The sequence below is a fragment of the Anabrus simplex genome, chromosome 10, assembly GCF_040414725.1.
Source record: "Anabrus simplex isolate iqAnaSimp1 chromosome 10, ASM4041472v1, whole genome shotgun sequence".
Taxonomy (NCBI): Eukaryota; Metazoa; Arthropoda; class Insecta; order Orthoptera; family Tettigoniidae; genus Anabrus; species Anabrus simplex.
In genome coordinates, this window is record NC_090274.1 from 60777554 (window position 1) to 60804454 (window position 26901).

The window sequence follows — 26901 nt, forward strand, 5'->3', positions numbered from 1 at the left end:
CGTGGCTCTAATTCAATTATCCCTTGGTTGCCCCATTTGGTCACCTCTTACGACAGGCAGGAGACACTGTGGATGTATTCTTCATCTGCGTCCCCACTCACAGGGGGTTTCATCATCACTAGGACCCAGATTCTTATGTAATCGCATTTTCCATTTCTTTACTTATAGAAAAATGAAAATGTCTGTGAACTGTGGTTGTGATATGGTTATACCAGTTTCATTTGAGATATTTTCACATATTCTCAGTAATATTACATATTTTAACATATTATGTGAAGAATGCAACATTTTTGCACATATCTAGGTAATTATTTTTAAGAAACTAAAAATCGTCAGCTCGTTTAATTTTTGGACTATAGTAAAATAATTGGTGAATTATATCTCATATAGAATTGATGCAATTGTAATAGACCAGTATAACTTGGAAACAATATTTTCTAACCCATGGGTAAATAATGGAAATATCGAGCTCAACGAACATTATTATTATGACTTGTGAGGTGTGGCTATAAAGTTGTTTACATATATTAGTATTATTATTTACAAAGTTATGCACGAACTTGGTTGGGTATAAATAATGATCGTATTATTTGTGAGGTTACATGAAACAACTGCTGTATGTATGTTAATATGAGTTTATTTAATGTAAGAACACGTAATTAATATTATATAATTTACTATTACTTGTGTATATGATGTATAATCCAATGCAACATTGTGCAACGCGCTGTAATATGTCCAGAACAACGCAATGTGGAACTGGAATTATGTAGAAAATTCCTTACATTGTAAATAGGCTATTGGAGACTCTCGAAATGACGAGAAAACATGTTGCGTCATATTCTTCTAGAAGCCTGGCCAGGCAATGCATACAAAGAGGCAGTCCTGGGAGTAGAGTTGAGTTGTTTTAATAAGAGTAGTGAGTGGAAGTCTTTAATCGAGTATGTGAATTCATGTTGTGATTGGTAGTACGTTGACATGCTATTGTGGCAATCTTCTACTTCTTTGCAGTAGTGTTTTGTTTCAAGATGGCAGTTTATTAGTGTGTAAATAAAACTGTGTACACAATTGACAGCATTTTGTGAGTGTGTCTTTGTGGCTACAACAGGATATATTTCAATTGCTAAATTTGGCATTAAAATTCCTTTCAAATTGGGATTTCTAACCCTTTCTCTGTGAAATACAGGAAGTCCTAGAGCCTCAACTGCATAAAACAGCACTACTTCTTTCTCAGAATCTGGGATGGCTAGGAGCCTTTTATTGCTCAGAATTTCTAACAAACTCCATGCAGTGTTAAATCAAAATCCAGGTTATTCAAGCTCTCTATTTACAAGATCAATAGTGGTGAACAAGAAGAGCCCATGGAAGATATTTTACCCAGCCAGTTTTATCTTTTAAAATATGCACTGGTGACTTCCTGCAATGTTGAATGCTTCTTCTCAGTCTACAAGAGAATTTTATCAGATCAGCACCAAAACATCACAATGGAAAACTACGGAGAAGTACAGTACTTGGTTACACACTGTGCATCACAATAAAAATAGCCTGTATTATTTGTGTTACTTAATAGGGAATAAAAGACAGATTCTGTATTAACTTTATTTAGTAACATTTATTTATTTCATTTTCAGGGCATGAGGGCAACAGGAAATTAGCTACAACATTACATTGCATAATATACTCTGGGATTTACAGTATATAGAATTCTTTTTAAATATTTGAATTATTTAAATTATGCATTCAATGAAATTATTTAATACTGTCAAAATTTGAAAACGTTAGAAATTATTTGAAGCAACAACGATGACTTTTGTCATGCAATCTGGAGGTATTTAAAACAATTTCATTGTGTCATATCACAATAATTATTAAAGTAATTACAAACAGTTTTGTAAATTTAGTGCATTAATACTATTACATATTTAATTTAATTACATATTTTGCTCTTTGATAGTACCTAACATTCCACTGATCATAATTTAGTCCTTGCTAATACTGAGCTCAAACACCACATACGATGGCCATATACCTGGAGACACTGGAAGATATCAAATAGACTTCATTATGATTAGGCAGAGATTCAGAAACCAGGTGTTGGATTGCAAAACTTTCTCAGGAGCAGAAGTTGACTCTGACCACAACTTGCTGGTCATGAAATGCCATCTGTAGTCTCACAGAGATTCCTCAAGCTTTAAGTTGCCAACTACAATAAAACCCAGAAGAACTAGGGCTTCAGACTTAAATCGAACTCTGAGCTGTATCAACAGTTAGAATCAGCCAATACTAGCATGTGACGTAGTAGGCTTAAGTTCTATGGATACCTACAACGAATGGACAGCAACAGGCTTACCAAGAAGATCTTCTCTTTGGTTAAAAGCTACAAGACTGGAAGCTTGTGGCTTAATGAAGTACAGAAGGACTTGGATTCAGCTGGGATTTCAGATATTGATATAGAAGATCGTTCCAAATTTTGTGCTATGGTATAGTCTTGGACCCCACCACCTAGAGTCCCTAGAAGTCGGAAGCCCCTTTCACAGGAAAGAAAGAAGAAATTATCAGCAGGGCTCAAGAGATATTGGGAACGAAGAAGAGCATCGAGGAAGAACTAGTCATCAGCGCTCCTTAGTGGGCTTAAATCAATAATAATAATAATAATAATAATAATAATAATAATAATAATAATAATAATAATAATGCTACTCAATGCAGGTTCGTGTCCCTGGACATGAGAAGTATTCCCGTGGTATCCTTCACTAAGTAGAACTAATCGCAGGCAATGTATACTCATGGTGTTGCTCACATTGTGCTACTTATCATAGGCAATGTAGATCTACAGTGTATGACACATTATGGTAACAACCACAGGTAATACAAACCCATGGTATTCATCACATAATGGAACTACTCTCAGGTAATACACACCCATGGTTTTCGCACATAGTGGTACTTACCATGGGCGCCAGCCCAACCCGTGGTTTTTCTCGTATAGGGGTCCTAATCACAGGCAATGTACACCCGCGGTGTTTCTCATAAAGTGGTACTACTCATAGGTAGCAAGATCCATTCTGAACCCAGGGGAACCGACACATTCCAGCACAGTGTTACGGCACATGGACTTTAGTTCAAGCAGCCGAATGCCCGCTCCCCTGCTTCAGTGGAATACACACGATCGTAGACGCTACTAACCACAGAACCATAGTGTTCCTTACATAAAGGCACTACTCATTGGCAACATAGATTCACAGTGTTCCTCACAGGGTGGTACAAACTGCAAGTAACGTTGACCCATGGTGTTCCTCACGTAAAGGTACTAAGCACAAGTAGTTTCATGGTTCTAATGTTATTATCCCTTGGTCGCCCCTTACGACAGGCAGGGGATACCGTGGGTGTATTCTTCGTCTGCGTCCTCCACCCACAGAGAGTCCATATATCTGAAAGACTATGTTTTCAGTAGATACTCGCCACTGACTTGAATGGTACTGTCACTTCGGTATGTCATCGAGTACTCTTGTCTTCAAAATGTTAAGCCATAGACTAAACCTGCTAAATCTGTCGTTCCAGGCTCGGACCTCATGCTGCAGTTCATTCAGGGTTGTGCTGGCATGAAAATGCTAGGGTGGTCAGGTCTCACTTGGCTTGATAGGTTCAAGGAATGAGGTAGTATGGTGTAAGATGAGGAGGGTCAACACTTCTATCATCGACGAGGAACGCAATGTCAAAGAATGCAATTTTTTTTTTCTACAACTTGCTTTATGTTGCACTGACACAGATAAGTCTTGTGGCAACGATGGTATAGGAAAGGGCTATGAGTGGGAAGTGACCATGGCCTTAATTAACGTATGGTCCCAGCATTTACCTGGTGTGAAAATGGAAAGCCGTGGAAAACCATCTTCAGGGCTGCCGTAAGTGGGGTTCGAACCCACTATCTCCCGAATGCAAGCTCTCTACAGATAATGTAGTTATAAATGGATATGAAACAGAAGCAATTACAATAGAACTATGAAAGCCAGAATTAAAAGTGTTAGGAGAATGGAAAAGACACACACTGTATAAGGTTCTTTTATGATATTGCAGTCAAAACAGAGTCAGAAAGAATATCTATATATATAAAATAAGAGTTTTGTCTGTACATTGCTCAGAATTTGAAAAGAATGGTATTTCTGTATCAGTCACGTCCACAGTAACAAGAAAATGCAATTTTTACTTTTCCGTAATTTCTGTCTGTCTGTATGTATGTACACGCATCACGAGAGAACGGCTGAAGAGAATTTAATAAAAATCGGTATGTAGAGTCGGGGGGTGACCCGCTACAATCTAGGCTATAAATTATTTTATTCACGCTGAGTGAAATGGTAATTTAGGGGAAGCCCTAAAATTCAATTCTCAAATATTTATATTATTAGTGGTCATATTAATAAATACTTTAGTTATGTAGAATTCATTTTCTGACCATTTATGTCTTATGCATTTTTACCGTACAGGCTATGATAACAGAGATATTCATGAATTTGGATTTTTGTTGCTAAGTCCATATCAACGCAGAGCCCTGACAAAATGGGTAAACAGAATTTAATGAAAATCGGTATATAGAGTCGGGGAATAAGAAATTACAGTTTAAGCTATAAACAATGTTATTCACCCTGGGTGAAATGGTAGTTTAGGGGAAGGCACGTAAAATTTAATTTTGAAATACGTATGTTCTTGGTCCTATGGAAAAGTACTACATAACAAAAGTTATAGAGAATATAATTTCCGATCATTTATGTTTTATTCAGTTTTACCGTACCGACTATGATAAGAGTGATAAGATGTACAATATAATAGGTTAGGATCCACCTTTCAATACTCCGTAATAAGATGGTAAGAAGTAGTTACAACCTGTTTAATGGGACCGGTTTCAACACATTTTAAGTGTCATCATCAGCCAATTTTCGAAGATCTTAAAACAACTAGCACATTGAATACAGGCAAAAAATTAACAATGTATCATAACGTAGCAATTCAGTAAATGTAATGTTATTGTGTTTTGAACATTTACTGAATTGCTACGTTATGATACATTGTTAATTTTTTGCCTGTATTCAATGTGCTAGTTGTTTTAAGATCTTCGAAAATTGGCTGATGATGACACTTAAAATGTGTTGAAACCGGTCCCATTAAACAGGTTGTAACTACTTCTTACCATCTTATTACGGAGTATTGAAAGGTGGATCCTAACCTATTATATTGTACATCTTATTTCTCTATTCAATACGGAACAATTATGAAGTTTTTAACTTTATATGATAAGAGTGGTATTTCAGAACCAGAAGACAATTAATAATGTGACGGCCTACAATATCGAAAGCGCGTAACATAGATCAACAATAACATTACACTGACCATTGTTTGTTGTAATGTTCTTTGTCTCTTATGCTGACATTCAACTCCGATAGATGGGATTACTGCTGCGTATCGAGTATAACAGCCTAACTGAATATTGGCGGGAAATAGCTGAGGAGTTAGATAACTTTCTTCTTTAGCATGTCAATCCTCTGGTTCATACATTTTCTGATACTGCTGGTACGTAACACACTGGTTCATCATAGTATGCCAGCTATTCGATACCTACTCTGACGCGCTGTTTTGAATGAGCAGTGTGCGCACTTAAGTCAGAGGCTCAGTTAGTAGTAGTAGGAGTAGTAGTATGAACTGGTCTGGAATTACAATTTAGCCCTATTCCAAATTATAGTACCAGAATTCACTAAATAACTCAAAATTCAACCTTGAAAAGAGCCGTTTCTTAGGAAAAGCTTCTTCCTCTTCACTTTCATTAAATCTACATTAATTTTATTCCAAATTAGCAGCGAAGATGTGGTTTCTTCTCTGGCTTGGAGGAAAAATTGCCTCCACGTCAGATAGTTCTTTCACCGCCAGTGTAGTGAATTGAGATTTTCTGACTCATCGGGTACTTCCAGGGAGCCGATAAGTAAACGGGCATAGTTTTTGCCCTGGGACTATCCACTATTTGAACACCCCCGCCGAAAAAAGGACGAAGATGGTTCATGGATCACGGATGTCTGCGTCTTGGTCATTCCAGCTCTGTAGCTTTGGACTGTTAGTTCGGCAGCATAGTACTGTTCGTTAAAAGTGAAAAAATGTGTGGTTTTTCATTTGATCGAGTATTTCATATGAAGGCATTGCTTTTAATCGCGCCATTCCTACCGACGTCGTTGTAGTGACCCATGTTCATTTCAGTTGGGAAAACCACTAAGAGAGTCTTTCTGAGAATCTATAAAGGCAGGTGGAGAGTGAGTGTCTGCCATTATAATGAAAACTTCCCAACCTGATTGTGACTGATGGTAGGCAAGGTGGCCTACCATTACAATGAAAATTCCATAACCCAGTCTTGATATGAGAAAAGACGTTGGTGACTTGCCCATCGTGCTTCTAGGGCAACGTTAAGAGCTATGCAACTTAATACAATCTTGCTTACAACGTTTACACTACCTAACCTAGAATTCTGTATAAAATTTAGAATTCCGTAGCGAAGCACGGGCACATCAGCTAGTTAAAGATATTGTCAACAGCCTTGAACAAATCAAAACTGTAAATAAATAATGTTAACATTGATGCTTTCACGGCCCGTACTTGTAGACATGATTTGGGATTTTGGGCTTATGGTATGTCAAGAAAACAAGGTGAAACTCTTCACGTATCGCAGGGAACTTCCCTTTCCTGCATACCACCACCTTAGACTTCTTACTGTTGATCTTCAATGACCATTTCTTCGCAAAATTCCTACTTCATTCAAACTTCTTTGCAGACCCCCCGCTGTCAACGACAGCAACAATATATTATCCGCAAAGATCAATCTTGGAATTTCTTGATTGCCTAGTACCGGGTGAGCCCATTTCCTCTCTACATGGCCACCTAGCAGGTCGTTAATAAACAATAGGAAAAGTAATGGCGACAATTTACATCCCTGTTTCAACCCAACTTTTCGACTCAATCACTCCACTCACCACCCCGATGCTACAATAGACTTTCTCGTATATACTTCAGATCGGTCTTCATCATCATCTCTCCCACCCCAACCTTTCAAACAGGGCCTCCCTGCTCAGTGTATCGAACGCCTTCTGGAAGTCAATTGTAGCAATAAACAATTTAGCGCCTACTTTTCTCACATATTTATCAATTATGGTTCTCACAAACATTAAATTATCAGCCGTCATCCTTCCCTTCCTGAATCCATTTTTAAAACTCGATAGAACTTAGTAATCCTCTGCTCACTCCCTCAACCTGCTTGCTAGGATACCCGTGTACACCTTGCTCAGGGAGTCCACCAGGGTTATACCTCTATACTTACTGGGATTTGTCCTCTCCCTTTTATTTTTATAAATAGGACATATAATACCCTTCTGCCATTCTTTAGGGAATTTTGCCCCTTCGAATACCTTGTTTAGGAATGTTACCAAACTCTCTATCAACTGCTTATTTTTTGCTACTTCCTTCCAATACACATTAGTTATCCCACTTTCCACTCCCGCAGTCCTGATATTCAATTTTCTTATCACTCCCATCACCTCCTCACCTGTTATTCTCTTATCCAACTCTTGGCAGCCCCTCTCTAACCCCCTTCCACGTTATCACCTCCGTCGACCCTTACCCACCCTTCCTGTTTGCCTAATAGTTCCTGGAAATACTCTACCCATGTTCCATATTCGATTTTGTCTCTCTACTCGTCCCCCTATTAATTTTTTTAACCCTTGCCCACACCTTATCTCCTTCCCTGTTTTTACACTCCCTGTTTAAAGCTTCTGTTTGAGCCTCCTGCCATACCTTTTTCCTCTCTCCTAGCATTTTCTTAAATTCCTTCCTCAACCTGCAGAATTGTTCCCTTAACCCCCTCCCACCATGTTTCCCAAACTCAGCCAACGCTCTCATCACTGCCTTCCTTTTTGCCTTACATTCCTTATCGAACCAACCCTCCCCCACCTCTCTGGTCTTATTCCTGTATGATTTCTCGTCCCTGGATATTCCAGTAGCTCTACTGTCCTATCAATATTATTACCTTCCACTGCTACCTCAATCCCCACCCTGATGATCTGGAATTCTTCCTCTTCCAGATATTTGATTAACTTCGCTTTACCCTCCTCTGACCAGATATACTTAGGGACTCTGCGGCCTCTCTCACTCCCCCCTCTTCCTGATCCCTTCTCTTCCGCACCTCCATTCCTATTCACAATTATATATACCGGAGAATGGTAGGATTCCACCCAATCAACCACTTCAATCCTGTTAATTCTGTCCAACATACCTTCCAAACTAATAATCAGATCAATAACACTTCCTCCATTTGTAATATATGTCATTTTTCCTTCCCTATCGCCTTTCCACCACCCACTTAGAACCCACATACTTCTGTCCGTAAACATTCCTCCCTTTATATTCACTTATCCTACCTCCCATCTTTACTCTCCTTTCCTCTTTACCATACTCTGGACTAAAGCATCCAATTCTTGCATTCAAGTCCCCTAACAAAATCAGTCCGTCCTCTTCGTACTTTCCACTAATAATATTTATTTCCTCTATCAGACCATCAAAGAAGTAATCATTCGCTTATATTGATCCCCTTGTATATAAAACCCAAACACACATTCTTCCTTTCAGCCCCCCCCCCCCCCATTTTAAACCTAACCCATAAAACCTCTTCTAGCTCATTTTCTATATCTGTAACTTGATCACTTAGTTCTTCTTTAACTAATAATGAAATTCCACCAGAATTCCTCCCTTTCTTTTTCTTCATTTTATTCCTTATCACAAACCCCTTCCAGGCTAGATTTATCCCTTCTTTTAGCCATGTCTCTAAGAGGGCCACTATATCAAAACTCTCCACCATCTTGCAAACCTCTTCATTCCCCAACTTACTTCTTACCCATTCAATATTTATAACGCCTATCTTACACCCTAGCTACCTACTACCCTCCTCTACCCACCCTCCGCCTTGTCGCCCTTATTTCTATTTACCTCAGCAGCATTATTTAACTTGCTTCTAGTTCTACGCAGTCCTTGTTTAATCTCTGCTGTCTCCCTTCTTGGATGTCCTTACAGACTCTTTGCTCCCCCTCTCTTCCTGCCCTTTATTTTTCTTCCCCCACAGATCTTTCAGACTTACACTTCTAGTCCAGGTCGTTACCTCTCTCCGGCTATTTGCCACCTCCTCCACAACAGCACCTTCCGGTGGCGCACAACTGTTAACGTCTCTCTCCACTCGCTGATTGTCCTTTTCTTCTTCCCGGCCATCTTCACTCTTGTCTCTTCTTTCTTCGCGCTGGTCCTCGCTCCTTCCCTCGCCAACAGCCATTTCTCCATCACCCACCGCCGAGCTCTCCTCTTCTCTTGCTTGTTTGTTGTTTAAAGGGGCCTAACATCGAAGGTCATCGGCCCCCCTCTTCTCTTGTCGCACCTGCCGCTCTCTTTTCCCTAATCGTCTATAAGTAAGTTTGGTCCATATGTTGCAACCTTTCCATTGACCATTCTCTTACCCAGCGGCCATTTCCCACCACCAACTTATTCCCCCTAATGAACACACTCAACCCTTGTTTCCTCGCACACCACGTGTCTCCTTAACACTTTCAACTCTCTGCTCGCTTCACTACCTATATCCTGTTTCAACCATATCTTCTCTTCCTTTAAATTCCCTGCATTCCTTAGGACGATGTCCACCATCAGGGTAGATATCAGCGTGAGCTTAATTGGTCTCCCACCTCTGCCTTTCACTCTTCCCACTCTCTGTGCCTCATCAATATCTACTTCACTAAAATTGATCTTCATTCTGTCCCGTATCAAGTTTAATACCTTATAAACTAATGCCACCTTATCTTATTTCACTGCTTCTTCAACTCCGTATATAAAAATATTTTTCCTCATTCGTTTCTGGATCCCATCGACCATTTCTCTCTTAAGTTTTGCCACCTCCCGCTCCAGTAACTGGACTTTCAATCGCATTTCCTCCATCTCCGCCACATTTCTCCCCACCTCTTCCTTCAGCTCGTCCTCCCCACTTTTAACGCACTGTCTCAAGTTCTTTAGCTCCTTGGAATAATCACGTATCATCTCCTTCAGTTGGTCTATCTGACACGCCTCCTTCACCACTTCTTTTAGCGCCTCTATCTCTTCCCACCCTAGGGCACCAACTGGGCCTGGCCCTGGGTTTAACTCTTCTCCACCTATTATGAGCAGCGCTGATAGCACCACCGCTACCAGCAGCCCCGCCATCACTCCTACTTCCTCACCCTTCATCCTCTTACTCAAGTCTGTTTTCTTCTTCCTCCTGCATTGCCAACTTCCAATCCTCACTCGAGAGTTCAAGCGCTATCCCCATACTTCAGCACACACTCAGCACATCCGTCCACACTGCTTACTCGATTGAAACTGAAATATTGTAGGTAACCTCCAAATATTTTACAAACACATTAACTGGCTGTGGAAAACAATATTGCACATGCTGCCTATTGCAAGATATAAATGGTACTGGAAGTGTGCCAATAATGTAGTGTTTTTCAATCAGTGTTACATTAGCTTCAATGTAAAAATCTTATTTCCAGATATCATATTCACACACATATCATACTCATCACTAACAGGATATATTTTCTGTGTAACACACACATATTTATAAATATTTTCATTTTACCAACTTTAAACTGGACTAATACATAATCTCCAACCTTGATTACATTAGCCTCAGTTCTGTTTTCATTTTCCAAAAACTCAATGTCAACTACACTATCTTATCAGTGCTCATCTTCATAAGTTTCAGAATCTAGCAGGATATGTACGCTGTGCTGCTTCTGCTTCAGAAGCTTACCTTCTCTTTTCCTACAGGTTTAATCCTACCCAAGTTAAGTATTCACAACTTCACTATGTTGTTCAATCCTCTCCCTTTTTCTCATGACTGGGAGTGGTTTTCTTAATTTTTTGTAGGAGCAAATCTTCAAAACTCTGGTCTCTCTGCATGGATCTTTCCTGAGAAGAACTAATAGCTGCAGGCCTGTCTGATGCATTTGAAGGCCTGCAAGAGGCTCTGAGTGTGTAACAGTTGTGGTACAACTAGGCCTAACTGCATCATTTGAATCTTTTGTTCGTGTAATTAGGCCTACTGCATTTCTTGGACATGTTAAGTGATTTTTTTCTAATTTGTTAGGATCCAAGCAATATTTTGGGTATTCGTCCCTGTTAAAATTATCTTTTCTGAAATGCTTCCATTCCAAATTTCACACAACAAATCCACTTTTTCAAACCTGGATATCTTCCTCAAATTAAGGTGCCGCCACTCATGTAGTCTTTTATTTCACGTATCTTTCAGGAGTTTGAAACAAGCTTCACCCAATGGCTGAAGGGTTTCTGTTGTGTGAGAAGGAAGCTTTAGTAGAGTATTCTGTTGTTCTCTTGCTTTTCCTAGGGTTGCAAGGTCCAAATGTGACATATGCCCATCAAGTATCTGTACTAAAGGCCTTTCTTTTACTTTACTACAGAACTTGGTACACAAATCTTGAAGATAGTAGAATTCATGTATCCCTTATCAGAATTTGCATAAAATGTCCCTTCTGTATAATTTTTCCCCTTCCAAGTTGTCCACAAAAGCTGTCCAGTGAAAATTATTAAAAGGGGGAATTGGTTTTCCATCTTCTGAACAATAAGCGAGAATGCTAGTGTTATCTTTAACAGATCACTGTACATTGCAAAGTGCCTTCTGTCCTTTACCAGCAACACATCTCAACATTACAGGATCACAACAAATTTAAGTCTCGTCTAAATTATAAATGTGTGATGGCCTATGAATGTTTAAAGATGCAAGAACGTCTTCCAAAAAATCATAAAATTTGCATCCGATGATAGGGTCAGCAGTTGCAATTCGACACATTTTTAATTTTTCCAAATTCCTAATGGTTAAATTATGTCTGCATAAGAAAAACTGGTCCAGTCCCTTCCAGGCAACCCTGTATTGCTGTTAAAGGGATTTTAATGTAGTAGTTAAAGCAAATCCTCCCCTAGACATATCTTTCAAATGCGAAGCTAGCTTTCTTTCTGCCACTAAACTTACTGTGGTTTTCCTTCCACATTTCTGAACACCTGTCCAGAAATAGGCCTACTTAATGATTTGTCTAACATATATTTCTTTGCAATGTTTCTTCCAACTCTGTAACGTAACCTCGTTGCGCGCCAAGGTTAAACGGGGAAATGCTACGCACCGCAGTTGCGAGGTAAACTTTTCCACTGCACAATGCATCCCGCAACGCGTAACCTACTAGCGTTCTGCCAGTTGAGCTACAGTTGTACAGCTTTCAAACATGCATATAGCTCCAGCAGCCTATATTTATTTGCATTATGTAAGCAAACCGAGACGGAAATACAGGTGATGGTGGCAAACTCAGTTATATACATGTAGAACTACACATGGTGTGCATATCTGCTAGCTGACAGATAGTGGCATTACAAACATTTTTACCAGAATGCCTGATACCATATTTTATACGAAATATTATATAGTTTAATTTATACACACCCGACCCTGTCCCCATGCTCTTCTTTATTTTTTTCCTTCGTCGCTTCAGAATGAAGAAAGCAAGGATGCCATTTTCTTCCGGCATTCCTCAGCTGTTGTGTAAAGTTCCATCGCCAGCTCCTCACAAGTATCATTCCTTAAGATTTTGTTGAAATGCCTGGAATGGCCAGCTAGCCACATAATTTCCTTACCTTTGTACATTTTAATAAAATACAGTGTGTTCTACTACACTACCGGTCAAAAGTTTTCGATCACCTATGCACAAAACTAGATACTTTATTTCAATGTACAAACACATAGTAAAAACTAAATAGACCAACAAAATATATATTTTCTCTCTCTATCATTAAGTAGAATACAATATGGTTTATATTTTAGCCCTCCAAACAGCTGCACAAACTCTTGGCATTCTGGAAATAAGATTTTGTAGTGTTTGTGTAGATATTGCAGTCCAACAGCTCTGTAAATTATTCCATAGCTCTTCAACATTAGTTGACCTCAGTTTTTGGACCTCCCTGTCAAGTTCATCCCATAACAGTTCAATGGGTTTTAAGTCTGGTGACTGACTTGGCCAAATCATATTTTTCAGTTCCCCACATTTCTCTTTTCTATTGACATACCCTCTACACAACTGAGAAGAATGTTTGGGGTCATTGTCCTGCTGCAGAACAAACCCACGACCAATAAGCCTCTTGCCAGATGGAACTGCATTGTTGATCAGTATCCTGTGATATCCTTCCTTCTTTAATGTTCCATTAATTCGCACTAGATCACCGACTTTATCACCCGCAAAACAACCTCACACCATAACCGACCCTCCACCATGCTTCACCGTAGGTGTCACACACTGACTCTTTATACGTTCTCCACGAAGTCGACGAACAAACATTCAACGATGGCTCCCAAATACTTCACTCTTTGATTCATCCATGAATAACACCTTGGACCATTGCTGCAAGCTCCAGTTTTTATGTTGCTGTGCCCGTTGCATTCTTTTCACCTTATTTTGTGTCCGTAATAAAGGGTTTTTGGCCACTATGCACCCCTTTAAACCTCGTTCAAGAAGACGGCGTTGCACTGTTGAGACAGAGATTGGAGCAGCTCGCATATTATTGACTTCCTCGCGAATTTCAGGTGCTGTATGAGTCCTCTGACGTTTACTTTGTACACATATGAACTGATCTTCCCTGTACGATGTTACGTGGGGTCTTCCAGATCGCGAAACACTTGCATTGGCACCGGTTTGCTTGGACCGCTGCAATGTATACACCACTGTAGATTGGGCTGTGCCAACTTTTGTTGCTATTGTCCTACTAGAATACCCTTCGTGATGCAGAGCTACAATTACAGCACATTTTTCAGTTCCAATCTCCTGCTTCCGTCCCATTTGGAGGTAATATGGTATGCACCTGATCAGATACACAAACACACTGCTAACTGCACACAGCGTACTGAAAATTAATGTGAACTGCTTGCTACACAGACAGCTGAAGAAATGAGGCCTATTCGAGTGGACACGTCTTGGGTAAAGACACGTCAGTGTTGTTGTGGTTACTCATAACCTCCATGCTTGTTTTATTATCAGAACAAGCCTATGATAGATTATTTAAATCTACATCTCTGTTTTAACCATAAATCCATAGTTGTGGTAGGTGATCGAAAACTTTTGACCGGCAGTGTATGTCCACTCCATATTTACTGATCAAGCAGACAGAGGCGAATGTGTATTGCGTGTCAAGGTTCTGTGTACGTCCAAGCTTGCTGTAACTTCTGTGCGCGCAGCTCTTTGATGTGACGCAGAAAAACCTAGAAGCAGTAGAACACAGAAGAACATCGTTCCGTGACTAAGTTACGCAATACCGTCCAGACAGGAATGCGATATGGTTACATTACAAGGTTCTGTTGCAAGTCTGGATCCACCTTTCAATTAATATTTTGCTTCCATTCATTTAAAGCAATATGCACATCATCATCATTGATTTTGTTCTTTTTCACATATGACCTAAATATTTCTATAGGTTAGCCTAGTCCCATGCAGCATGCAGTGTGAAATTAACCTCCAACAAGTGATGCAGCAAATTAACAATAGGACCTACAGCAGTTCCACTAGTACCAATATAGGCCTAGGCTAATTCTGAATATCTGCACCTGCTCTTACCTGAGCTTGGTATGAACTGTTAGGTCCTTATTCCTAAAAACCACTTAAATAGCTGACCAAATGCCAAATGAATAGAACAGAGTCTATTTTCCACATCTTCTTCTGAGTTGCATCATTTAGACAAGGTGCACCCAAGGTATGAGAAGTGATTTACCACTTCCAGAATGGCGTCTGAGACAGGCACATTGAACTCTTCAAGGCTAGTACCTGGTGCAGGTTGAGCAAATAACTTGGGGTTTTCCCTTCTTTTTGAGCATTGATGGTGAGGCCACTGATGGGTTCTTGGAAACTACTGACTGATTGCTGCAGGTCTTCAGAGGTCTTTACTATAACAGACTATCAATCCGACTCTCTTGTTACAAACAGTTATGATATTTGCCACCCGTAGATCTTCAAATTAGAATTTTTCTCTTGCGAGTTCATAAACTACTGTAGATGCTGTCCTCGAGACTCCCAACACTCCTTTCAGGTATGCTGATTTTATTTTCTCCAGCATAGTCAAATCAGTTAAAGATAGTTTTTCCCAAATCAATTCTATACCATATGTTAGTATTGCGGAGATTTTTGCGTGGAATAGCATTAAGGCTGTTTGTAAAGACAATCTGGTAATGTTCTTAATAGTGTACATCTCTCTGATACCAGCTGTAGCTCTCTCCTTTATATGGAGCCAGAATGAATTGCATGAAGTCTGTACGGTAATGCCAGGATACCTACTTATGTGAACTTACAGTCTCAATCTCTTTTTTCTTCCTAGAGTCACTTTGTTTTCTATTGTGGCTTTTCCCCCTTTCTGGAAAATCATGTGCAATGTTTTGGTGAAATTGATTGCAGTTAAATTATTCTGGTCACATGAGTTAAGCGACATGAACAAAGTCTCATTAAGTTGAAGAGACTTCCATCAAGATGGTACCTTAAATCAACACCAGAAATATTGGTACATGATGAATAACAAAAGCACAGCAGCCACATATAGAGCAGAGAGCATTGGGGAAAGTACACATCCTTGCTTCAGTCCATGCACAGCACATGTAGGACTGAGATAAACATGGCAAGACTACGAATTTATGCAACTGACCACATTAGAATTGCAACACTGCTGTATATATGATAATCGATTTCACTGCTCATGTTAGAGTGAAGAGTAATGTCTCCAGAGTTCGGAAAATGTTCAGGTAGACAAGCAGTTGCTGATCTACAACAGACAGGCTGCTCAAGCGAAACAACTCAGTGGGAGTGGTATCTTTCAGCATGCCATAGGCCCTCTTATTGCCAGGATTTTCAGAGGGCCCTCGAGTGCAGGTGTCAGGTCAGACAGTGCAAAATCTGCCACACGACAGAGGACTAACATCAAAGAGGCCTGTACCAAAAGCTCCACTTAAACTACATCATAGGACAGTTAACATGGTGCATGGCATCGGGAACAGTCTGATGTCACCATAATCTTGCATGCACACACCACAAGCATTAAGAGTCTGGAGATGATCCAGTGAGATATTGAAGAAGCCTTTCACGCCGGAGTGCCCTCAGCAGCAAGGGTTCCGTCATGTTTTTGTCGATGTAAGCCTCTAATTTCTTTCTCTTCTTTGCTAGTGGCTTTACGTCATACCGACACAGATAGGTTTTATGGCGACGATGGGATAGGAAAGACCTAGGAGTTGGAAGGATGCGTCCGTGACCTTAATTAAGGTATAGCCCCAGCATTTGCCTGCTGTGAAGATGGGAAACCATGGAAAACCATCTTCAGGGCTGCCAGCAGTGGGATTCAAACCCACTATCTCCCGGATGCAAGTTCACAGCCGCGTGCCCCTAACCGCACGGCCAACTTGCCCGGTCCTCTAATTTCTATCCAGGGTAACATGAATGGTCTGGTATACACAGAAAACATCCTTCAACCTATAGTTGCAGGATTTGCTGCCACTGTGGGCAAGACTTTACTCTAGCAGATGACAATGCCTGTGCCCATCAAGCCAGAATGGTCAATCTGTTCACTGAGATGCATGCGATATCGCAAATGGTTTGGATGACACATTCTGTGGAAAGAACTGTGTTCAATATGTGTATGTGAACTGAGGAGTGTAATTGCCCACCATCCTAACCCTCCTGCCAACTGACTGAAGCTGCTATCTAAGAGTGGGATGATCTGCGCCAAAACAAGTTGCATTCTTTGGTGCCAGGCATGCCTCAGGGCTTGAGAACATTATACATGGTATTGACCTGTCATACAATGAATTTTACCAGGCAAGTTGGCCGTGAGGTTAGAGGCGCGTAGCTGTGAGCTTGCATCCGAGAGATAGAGGGTTCTTGCCCCACCGTTGGCAGCCCTGAAGATGGTTTTCCGTGGTTTCACATTTTCACACTAGGCTGTACCTTAATTAATGCCACGGACGATTCCTTTCCATTCCTAGGCCTTTCCTATCCCATCATCACCAAAAAACCTATCTGTGTCAGTGCGGTGAAAAGCAAATTGAAAAAAATTAAAAAAATTAAAAAAAATAAAATAAAAATAATACAACAAATGAAAGGCAACTACAGGATCAGGCACAACAACGATCTCTACAAACATCAAGAAGACACAGTCACATGTATGAGGAAAGGGCGACTGACTTTCTACGGGCACATGAGCTGCTTGAAACCCTGCAGGCTCACCAACAGAATCCTCACAGTGACAAGTAGGGGATAGGCTTCCAAGACCAAGTGGATCACCTCAGTAAAATCAGACCTAGAGAAACTACAGATCCTATCAGAGACCATAAAGAACCGATCTCAGTACCAACAGGCCATCCTATAGGGAGTCTTTCCACTGTCCCTCACAAGCAAAAAGAGTACAGGGACCACCAGACCTAAGTGGACAGATGGAAGGAAGCAGGCACACAGCCAGAAAATGAAAGCATACTGGGCCAAGAAAAAGCAGAAGACCTTAGCTAAGAGTTAAAATGAGCCCCATGGTCCCTAGTAGAAAAAAAAAAAAAAAATTGTGTTCAAAATTCCACCTTATCAACTTTGTCCTTTTGTTGTGTTTCTGTTATATCTGCAGCACAGCTGACTGCATGTGGCTTCTCTCTGTATACATATATATTTTGATTAAAATGTACATAGGCCTACATATGATACCAAAATAAAAAGTGCACTAAATTAGAATATGCAAAACTTTTTGAGGACTGTATGAAGTCAATCAGATAGGATGAAGCTTAAAGTTTCTGAAATGAGGCTGTTGCAGTGGGGACATCTGCCATCCCCACCACCATATTGCAGTGTTCACCCTGCCGTTTTTACAGACTGTCCAGCTAACATAACCTAGATTTTGCAAGTTACAAAAGTATTAATAAATATTTGAGACATTGGGTGCTCTAAATTAAAATGTAGCCTAAATACTGTAAAGCTGTCTATTTAAATTACAAATCATTATTGTCAGCATAATTGTGTCTATTACATCGGAGTTTAAATGTTTAGCTTGACTATCACTACTAGTGGAGAATCCTATACGAGCATTCGATTCCGCATAATATCACAAACCGAATGGTTCCTGGTGTTACATGATTATGAACAAGTAATAGAACACTAGAAATTTTGAAGTTCAAGTTACTCTGTTATGTCTTGTTTGTGATAATAATACTAAAATAGTTCAATTTTGCAGTTAATGTTTACCTGTCTGATATTGTTAATGCCTCAACGGGAATAAACTTAAATTTTATCATATTCATTTTTTACGTAGTATTCCCTGCCCGGGTACTCATTCCTGCCACCCGGCTGACGAAAATTTCTGGGGAGAACACTGTATTGGTTTTATGTCGCACTGACTCCGGCGGGTATTGTGAAGATGTTGGGATACGACAGGGCTAGGACTTAAGGAAGTGACTCTGGCCTTATTTAAGGTACACATTTTCACACCAGGCAAATGCTGCGGCTGTACCTTAATTAAAACCATGGCCGCTTCCTTCCCATTCCTAGCACTTTCCTGTCACATCGTCGTCAAATGACCTATCTGAGTCGGGGTAACGTAAAGCAAATTGTAAACAAATTGTTAAAATACAGCCCCAGCATTTCCCTGGTGCGCATTTCCGTTGATAAATTATTCCAATACCTATTTCCTCTTCCTCTAAATGAATAAGTCAATATTTCACTGATGATGTTCAAGAATGCTTATGAACTCATCTAAGAAATACTACTGCTATTTTTGCACCCTAGATAAAAAGTTCAATTTTGTAACATCAGTGTATATGATGATGTTGGTAAATCAACAGACACCTTAGGTTATTTTTAAATGTTAAGTGGCATTGCTTGGATTCAATCCTGCAATTTTGGGCATAGAAAATAAGTATATAACCAACTATGTCATGTAACAAGTCTATTTTCTCAAAAATGTTTCTCTTAATTCCTGGCCTCATACATCTAAAGATTGATGATCTCTTTAAACAAGGGAGAACACTGCACAATTAAATTGCCTCTCTCCTACAATAGCCTGTGGCTGAATCAATCTCACCAACATTAACAGCACCTGTCCATACTTAAAAATGGTCTACAGTACGCGAAACGTTTAGTGATACTTCAGCTCCCTAGCGCTAGATCAGTAGACCTCTGTTATCTTCGAGATTCATATTGGCAACCTCTGACACAAAAAATATGAAACCATTATGCATCGCTGTGAGACATCTGGCGGTATAATTGCAACACTTTAAATACTGTTGTTATTTACACAGCAAAGTCAAAATAGAGGTTAAGCTTGAATATGAGTGAAGAAAATCAAGGTACACCACAGGAACAACCTAGAACTCCCACACAGAAATGACGGTTTAGAAAATTCATATCAATCGATCATAATACCGATTCTCCAATCCAACTCTACCTATCCATAGAGATGTTGCAGATCTCTGGAGACAAAGGCTGAAATCCCGTAAGCCACTGATGAAAACAGCTAAGAATCTAATGGATGCTGGTTTCAATTTAAAAGAGGAATGGAAAGAGCAATGGATTCGTACAGCTCCGGAGTGGCCAAGCCTCTTTAATCCAAACCACGCCCCAGCTGGTTTCAGCTTGCCAAGAAGAATGTGGGCATCACTAAACAGGTTCTGCACAAATTGTGGAAGATCTGCATTCTCCCTTCACCAGTGGGGCTTCAGGGACTCTCCAGCGTGTGATTGTGGTGCTTTAGTCCAGACCATGCATCATATAATGGACGAATACCCTCTGCGTGCTTATGGTGGAGACCGAAAAGACTTTGCTGATGTCTCAGTATCCCTAGTGCAGTGGATAAACAATTTAGATATTCATGTGTAATTGTTCCCTACTTACCTTGTATTCTTTGCAGGTTTTTCTTTTGTATAATATTGTATATACTTGTCCATTCTGTAAATTCCATACGCTTAATAATAATACCGATTCAATTCAGATTTCATTTCCATTCAGTTGGCAGTATTACGGGAACTGGGGTAGTTCCCTCCTTACTCCTCACCCCCATAAAACGAAGTATCACTAAAAGTTTCGCAGACTGTACCTGCATTGGTGCATACAAATATAATAGCCTACACAGTCTGGATTTAAATAAACAGAGAACAAAACGTTTAATAACTTGCTGTATTAAGAAGTGTCATTTCAACTAAATTGTACATTATTTTTAATTGAGCTCTTCAATACAGGAGTTTTCACTTGTTCAGATACATGGAATGATGATTGAATACCGGACATCATAACAGGAGCTCTAAAAAGGAAACTACATAAAGTGATCTATTTTATAACATTCTATACAAAATGTTTATGTATTAAATCAACTTGCTGATCTACCTTTAACAAATTTCCCACAAAATCAACAAAAAATAATGCACAATGCAATCCCAATGGAACACATCACAGAATGAAAATTTTTAAAAAACTTTCTTGATTCATCACTGGTACACAGTTCACATTCATTCTAAATTTTAACTAATGAAAGTAAAATCGAACTACATTCTTTGCCTTTCTCTCTGCAGTCTATTACTATACGCCTTTGATACTAAATTCCAAGAATCCATGTATCGATCCATGCACATAGCTATGCATTTCTGAAAAAGAATAAAGGGTAATAGATATTATGATTCATTATTTAATTGGGAGGCTCAAGATCACACTTTGCTATAAATATATACCATGACCAATTGATCGATTTCTTGGCAACGTTTTCTAGAGGTTATGTCTGAAGTCTACAAACAATTCTACATTTATAACTTATCATATATTACCTGCTCAGAGCTGTCCAACGAAGTGCCGGGCTTATAGATGCACTTTTTAAAACATTTCTCTGTCATTTTCTGGAAAGAGATAACTACAGAATAATTTAATGTGTAATGAATTCAATGTTTTATCTTGCACGGATAACGGAGACAACATACCGTGAGCAGTTCTTGAGCATTGGCAACAGCAATTTGTTGCTTGAGTTGATCCATTAGCTCATCCTTTTGGGCACTAGATAAGGAACCTGTCGATAATGACTCCATTGTGTATTATAAAGCAAATTTTATTCAAAAATTTATCCAATATATTTCACTACACTAAACCATTCCCAGTAACTAAATACAGCACATGGTTGGTTCAATACATTGCAGCCAACTTTAAGGCAACCTCATTGAATATGGTCCTGTACAAGGAGTTCATGTATTGGATACCAAAAAAAGTAGGCAAGCAACTAAGAATGCGACCATATTCATCCCATAAGAACATAATTCTTTATTCCAGCATGTGTTGTATTTCTCTTTCGTGGAAATATACCATTTTTAATCTATAATATTGTTCAACCTGTAGATCCGATAGATCTTAACCTAAAACGGAAGAAAATATTAGGGAATTGCCCGAAATGCTATTAAAAGATATAAAATTAATATTTGCTTCATCTGATTCACTTAAATTGTGAAAATAATAGCCGCTTATAATAAGATATCCTCGTACATTTCCTGTGGCGGTATTCATTTGTTTTTGGTATATTCCTATTTTTTTTTCTAACAAAAGTGCAGCCAACTTACTGTAGAATATAACCAAGCAGAGAGTAATTTCTTAAAAGAGTAAGAACTCCTATCAGGAATGACCGTACAATAAAATCTAAGTACTATAGAAACGCGTTTGAAATTCCATGTGTGAAATGTCTCTGATCTGAAAAACGGATATTATTTAGATCATTTCGTTGTGTTCTTATCGCCCATGTATTCAAACGTAAAGGTTTGCTGATAAGGCTTATCAAGCAGAGTGGACTCTGACCAAAGAGGATAGAATAGACTCAACAGCGGCTGTTATATTAGCCCTGCAGCTCTGCATTGAGGGGCTGTTCTGAAAACGCTTTTCCATTCTCCTGCACTAAGACAAATCCTTTTATAGACCACGGCCGCCGCCCCGTCACTGCCGCACCATTTCAAATCTTCATGGCCCGAGAGAGAGCGCAACACTGTACGAGGCCTACCCTAAGAAGGGAGTGAAAACGTAATGGAATGAAATCACTTCGTACAGCAAAGAGAATAAGTAGTCGTACAGCGTGCTAGTTTGACCTGTTACCTACGATATAGCAGTATAATTGTAGTCTGCCATGGATATAAATCGATGAGCCATCACATTATGACCATTCCGACCCAGGAATATTTATCGCGCCTAGAGCACAGAGAGGCACGGTACACGACATGCTTGGTGGCATTTTCTCCATTGGAAGAGTATCTCGTGACAGGCCGGTAGCGTGGTATATAGGCTACATAGGGCATCTTGTACTGTACAAATGTCTCTAAAAATCATTTAGGTACCGGTATCTAACAACATGAAAGTAGGCTATGGCATGTATCCTTACCTCCTACTACCACATGAACAGTGGACTATAACTTCCGTCAACAAGTAAGTTTAAAACCAACGTAGTCATAGTACTATGTAAAGTCCAATAAAGGAGAAGATGAAGAATAGAGCAGGTCTGGCTCCGATGTCAGAAAGGGAAACGCAGGTGATCTTTCCGAGTTCGATAAAGGCCAAATTGTGATGGCATGGCAGCTTGGTACCAGCATCTCTTGACATGGTACAGCTTTGTTGGCTGCTCCTGTGCCACTGATGTGAAAATGTATTGAAATGGTGGGCAAACAATGGCAGATCATCCAGCTGTGCGTCGACAGCAGCTGAATGATGCCAGGGAAACAGCAGAAGCTGTTGTGCATTATTTGGAGCGATCACTAGGCCATATTTGGAGATATCTATGGGGTGGGCACAAAATCTTCAACACTAGACAGTGGACAGGTCATCTGATCCTGGTTCATCATATTGATGGCTGAGCATGTATATGCTGATTACCATTGAAGGCCATGACACTTGGTTGCACCACTGAAAGGAGACAGGACAGTGGAGGAGGTACGATCTTTGCAATGCTTTCATGGGGAAACACCGAGGCCCATTATTCCGCTACACTAATCCCCAACAGCTGTCCAGTGTCTGGACGTTGTTGGGAACCATGTTCATCCGTTCATGTCATGTCCTACTACCGCATGAACAGTGGACTGTAACTTCCATCTACCAGTAAGTTTAAAATCAACGTAGTCATAGTACTATGTAAAATCCAATAAACCAGAAGAAGAATACAACAGGTCTATATCCTCACTGTTAGTTGTGTCTTTGATGTCAGAAGGGGAAAAGCAGGTGACCTCTCCGGGTTCAATAAAGGCCAAATTGTGATGGCATACAAGATACTTAGAGTAGGTTAATGCCCTGCAATATAACAGATTTTTGGCCATGGGACAGCACAAGGTTGCATGGGCGCCCATGTCCGGGGGCAAGGTGGAGACGTGCCCCCCCCCCCCCCCCCCAAGCTCTCAGGGAAAGGAAAAAAATCTAATATAGTCAGGTGTTTTTCTATAAAATAAAAAAAAAAGATTTAAAAATTGGTATTATTTAGAAGTGGTAGGGGATACTGTGTGTGGTATTCTACCATGGAATACAAGTCACCATTCATCTCTCAAAATATAGAAAATACTACATACCCCAAGGTCTAGCCCCTCCCCTACAAACTATCCTATGGGTGCCCATGCAAGGGTGATACTAACCAGTTCACTAATATCAACCAAGACATGAAAATTCTTAAAGTTATACAAAAATGCCCCCTGCTCAATATTATGGAAATTTGTTTTATCTATCCAGAACAATTTTTCAATCCTGACTTATATCTAAATGAAATTCCAGAGAAATCAAACATTTTATTTGACCTTTCAATTCCTATCTTTAATAATCATCTCAGATAAAAAGAATTCTTTCTTTTATAATCTCTTTCAATTCCCCTCTCAGCAGCAGTCTTTCTTTCTGCATCCTTCAGCCCCACCTTAGACACCCCTTCTCTCCTCTCACTATCTACTCCTTTGTGACTTAGCCCCCAGTGATTTTAATCTGTTTGGGCCCCTAAAAAATCATGTGCGTGGGCATCAATTTGATACAGATGTTGCCGTAATCTATGAGGTTACACATTGGCTGCGACAGCAACCAAAGGACTTTTTTGCTGCTGGCTTTCAAGGACTCGTAAAGAGATGGAATAAGTGCCTGATTGTACAGGGTGAATATGTGGAAAAGTGAAATAAATGTCAGAAAGTTACTTTGATTATTTTTGCCTCAATTCAGTTTTGCGACATATTTATTGACTCGCCCTCATACTTGGGAAGTGTACTATCTGAAGATGGAATAATAGATTTGGAAATTAACAGAAGAATACAACTGGGGAGTGCTTTCTATCAACAGGTGAGAGGACTAGTATGGAACAAGGATATACCAATGAAGGCTAAAGAAGTTATGTATAAAGCGTATTACGTTCCTATAATGACATATGCAGCAGAAACTTGGACAATGACTCAGAGGGATGAGAATAGAGTACAAGCAGCTGAATTGAAATTCCTGAGAAGTATGGTACAAAAAACGAGGAGAGACAGAGTAAGAAACGAAGATATACGGAAAAAACTCAGAGTACAGAAATTAAAGGACAAACTGGAGTAAAACAGATTAAAATGGTTTGGACACGTCAAACGGATGAATGAAGTAAGACTACCAAAACGAGCACTGGAAGGATAGATGACAGGGAAGAGGACGAGGAAGACCAAGAATGCGGTGGATGAACTTGGTGAAGAGTAGCATTAGAAAACGAAACATGGATTGGAACATAGTGTCAAAAGGAGGAGGTGGAATGACAGAACAAAGTGGAGAGGAATCATATTTGCTCCCACCCAGTGTCAGCTGGAAATGGGAAAATGATGACGATGATATGTTAACTAAATGGGCGGTCAGGAAGCATAAATCGGGAAAGTTGGCAGGTATGTATTTATGCTTAAACAACCACCAGTACATTATACCGTACCTTACTTGTTCAGTTATCTTCTTTTCTGGCTCTGATGGAGGAAAATGCTGAGAATTTCTTGGATAGTTTATCGCAAAAACATGTTGATTCTGAACCATTTTCAGATAAAATTCTGTCTATTGAACAAAGTCTCTCAGTGGATGCACTACAGTATTTTGGACATGTAATTCACCACAAAGGTAGCCATCAAGGGCAAGGTCCAAGGAAGCAAACCACAATAATGAGTACCAAAACGATGGATTGACGTGGTGAATGGTTCCTTAAAGAGTTCTCTCCGAGTAACCACACTGAAGGGTGGATGGCTGAAGTATGACAGTCACAGCATCTCAGATACAAGATAAAACAAATAAGGAATTTATAATCCTTTCATTTCCAATTTCTCTGTGGGGGGAGGTATGGAATATATCCCCAGCCTGTCGCAAGAAGTGATCAAAATAACTGAATCTTCAAGGCCTCTCAACTTGGGAGAATCGGTTGGTAAACACATGGCCCCTGAGTCTAGTATAGCTTACAATCACTTGTGCCAGACTCCTCACTTTCATCTTTTCTATCAATTTATTTCCTGGAAAAAAAAAAAAAAAAAAAAAAAAAATGGTGGTAGAAGCTCTGGTTTTCCCTCATTTTGACTGTTGTAACGCAACTTATAGAGACCCTGGATGCAAGTTATTGAGCAGATTACAACGTGGTTAAAATGCATGTGAGCTACATCTGTAACTTATGGTACTATGACCATGTAACGCCTTCATATAACCAACTATCTTGGCCTCGACTAGAAATCTGTCGCACTGTGCATACCCTATGCCATCTCCATAAAATCCTTCATTCTTCACAGCCATTTTACCTTACTTCATATTTCAAATACCTCTCATCTTATCACAGTCTTAACACTAGATCTACTACTAATTCCATCCCTACCGGGCGAGTTGGCCGTGCGCGTAGAGGCGCGCGGCTGTGAGCTTGCATCCGGGAGATAGTAGGTTCGAATCCCACTATCGGCAGCCCTGAAGATGGTTTTCCATTTTCACACCAGGCAAATGCTGGGGCTGTACCTTAATTAAGGCCATGGCCGTTTCCTTCCAACTCCTAGGCCTTTCCTATCCCATCGTCGCCATAAGACCTATCTGTGTCGGTGCGACGTAAAGCCCCTAGCAAAAAAAAAAAAATTCCATCCTTGCTTTATCTGCCCATAGAACTGCCATCTACGATAATTCATTCACCGTAATTGCTTGCCATGATGGAATCCCCCTCCCGAAAGTATCAGAGGGTTAAGCGCTATTTGCACTTTCAAGAAAACACTTTGGAGACATTTTATGCCTCTCATCTTATCACAGTCTTAACACTAGATCTTCTAATAATTCCATCCTTGCTTTACCTACCCACAGACCTGCCATCTACGATAATTCATTCACAGTAATTGCTTACCATGATGGAACCCCCCTCCCGAAAGTATCAGAGGGTTAAGTGCTATTTGCACTTTCAAGGAAACACTTTGGAGACATTTTATGCACCAGTAAGGATCATCTGTAAACTTGATGCTGCTACTCACAACCATTCTATTGTCATGGATGCCCTGGTAGAAGATTAGTTTAAAATTCTTAACCGTTTTGTTTCTCAAATGTTATTAAATTTTATGTACTACCTCATTTTTACATGTAGGATATAAGTCTTGAGAATTTTTCCTTTTATTATATCTAATTTAATTCATCTTTAATTAATCTCATCACTCATCATTCTTGTATCATTATTTATTTACTTTAATTAGTGTAAAGTAATACAATGTAATATATGTATATTTCAGTGCCTGGTTAGATGGAAGAGAAGGCCTGAAGGCCTTAATCTTGCCAGGTAAATTAAAACATTACTAAACTAAAC

At 39.7% G+C, this 26901-nt stretch overlaps 1 protein-coding gene across 1 annotated transcript; it reads right to left on the bottom strand.

Moving 5' to 3' along the window:
- Window positions 1-20261: 20261 nt before the first annotated feature.
- On the bottom strand, window positions 20262-21396 carry LOC136881764 (mitochondrial import inner membrane translocase subunit Tim13). The gene is made up of 3 exons (XM_067154199.2): window positions 21071-21396; window positions 20921-20989; window positions 20262-20743 (listed from the first exon to the last, which is right to left on the bottom strand). Exons 1-3 carry the CDS (start codon window positions 21173-21175, stop codon window positions 20645-20647), a joined length of 273 nt encoding a protein of 90 aa, XP_067010300.1. The 5' UTR covers window positions 21176-21396; the 3' UTR covers window positions 20262-20644.
- Between the last annotated feature and the right edge of the window lie 5505 nt (window positions 21397-26901).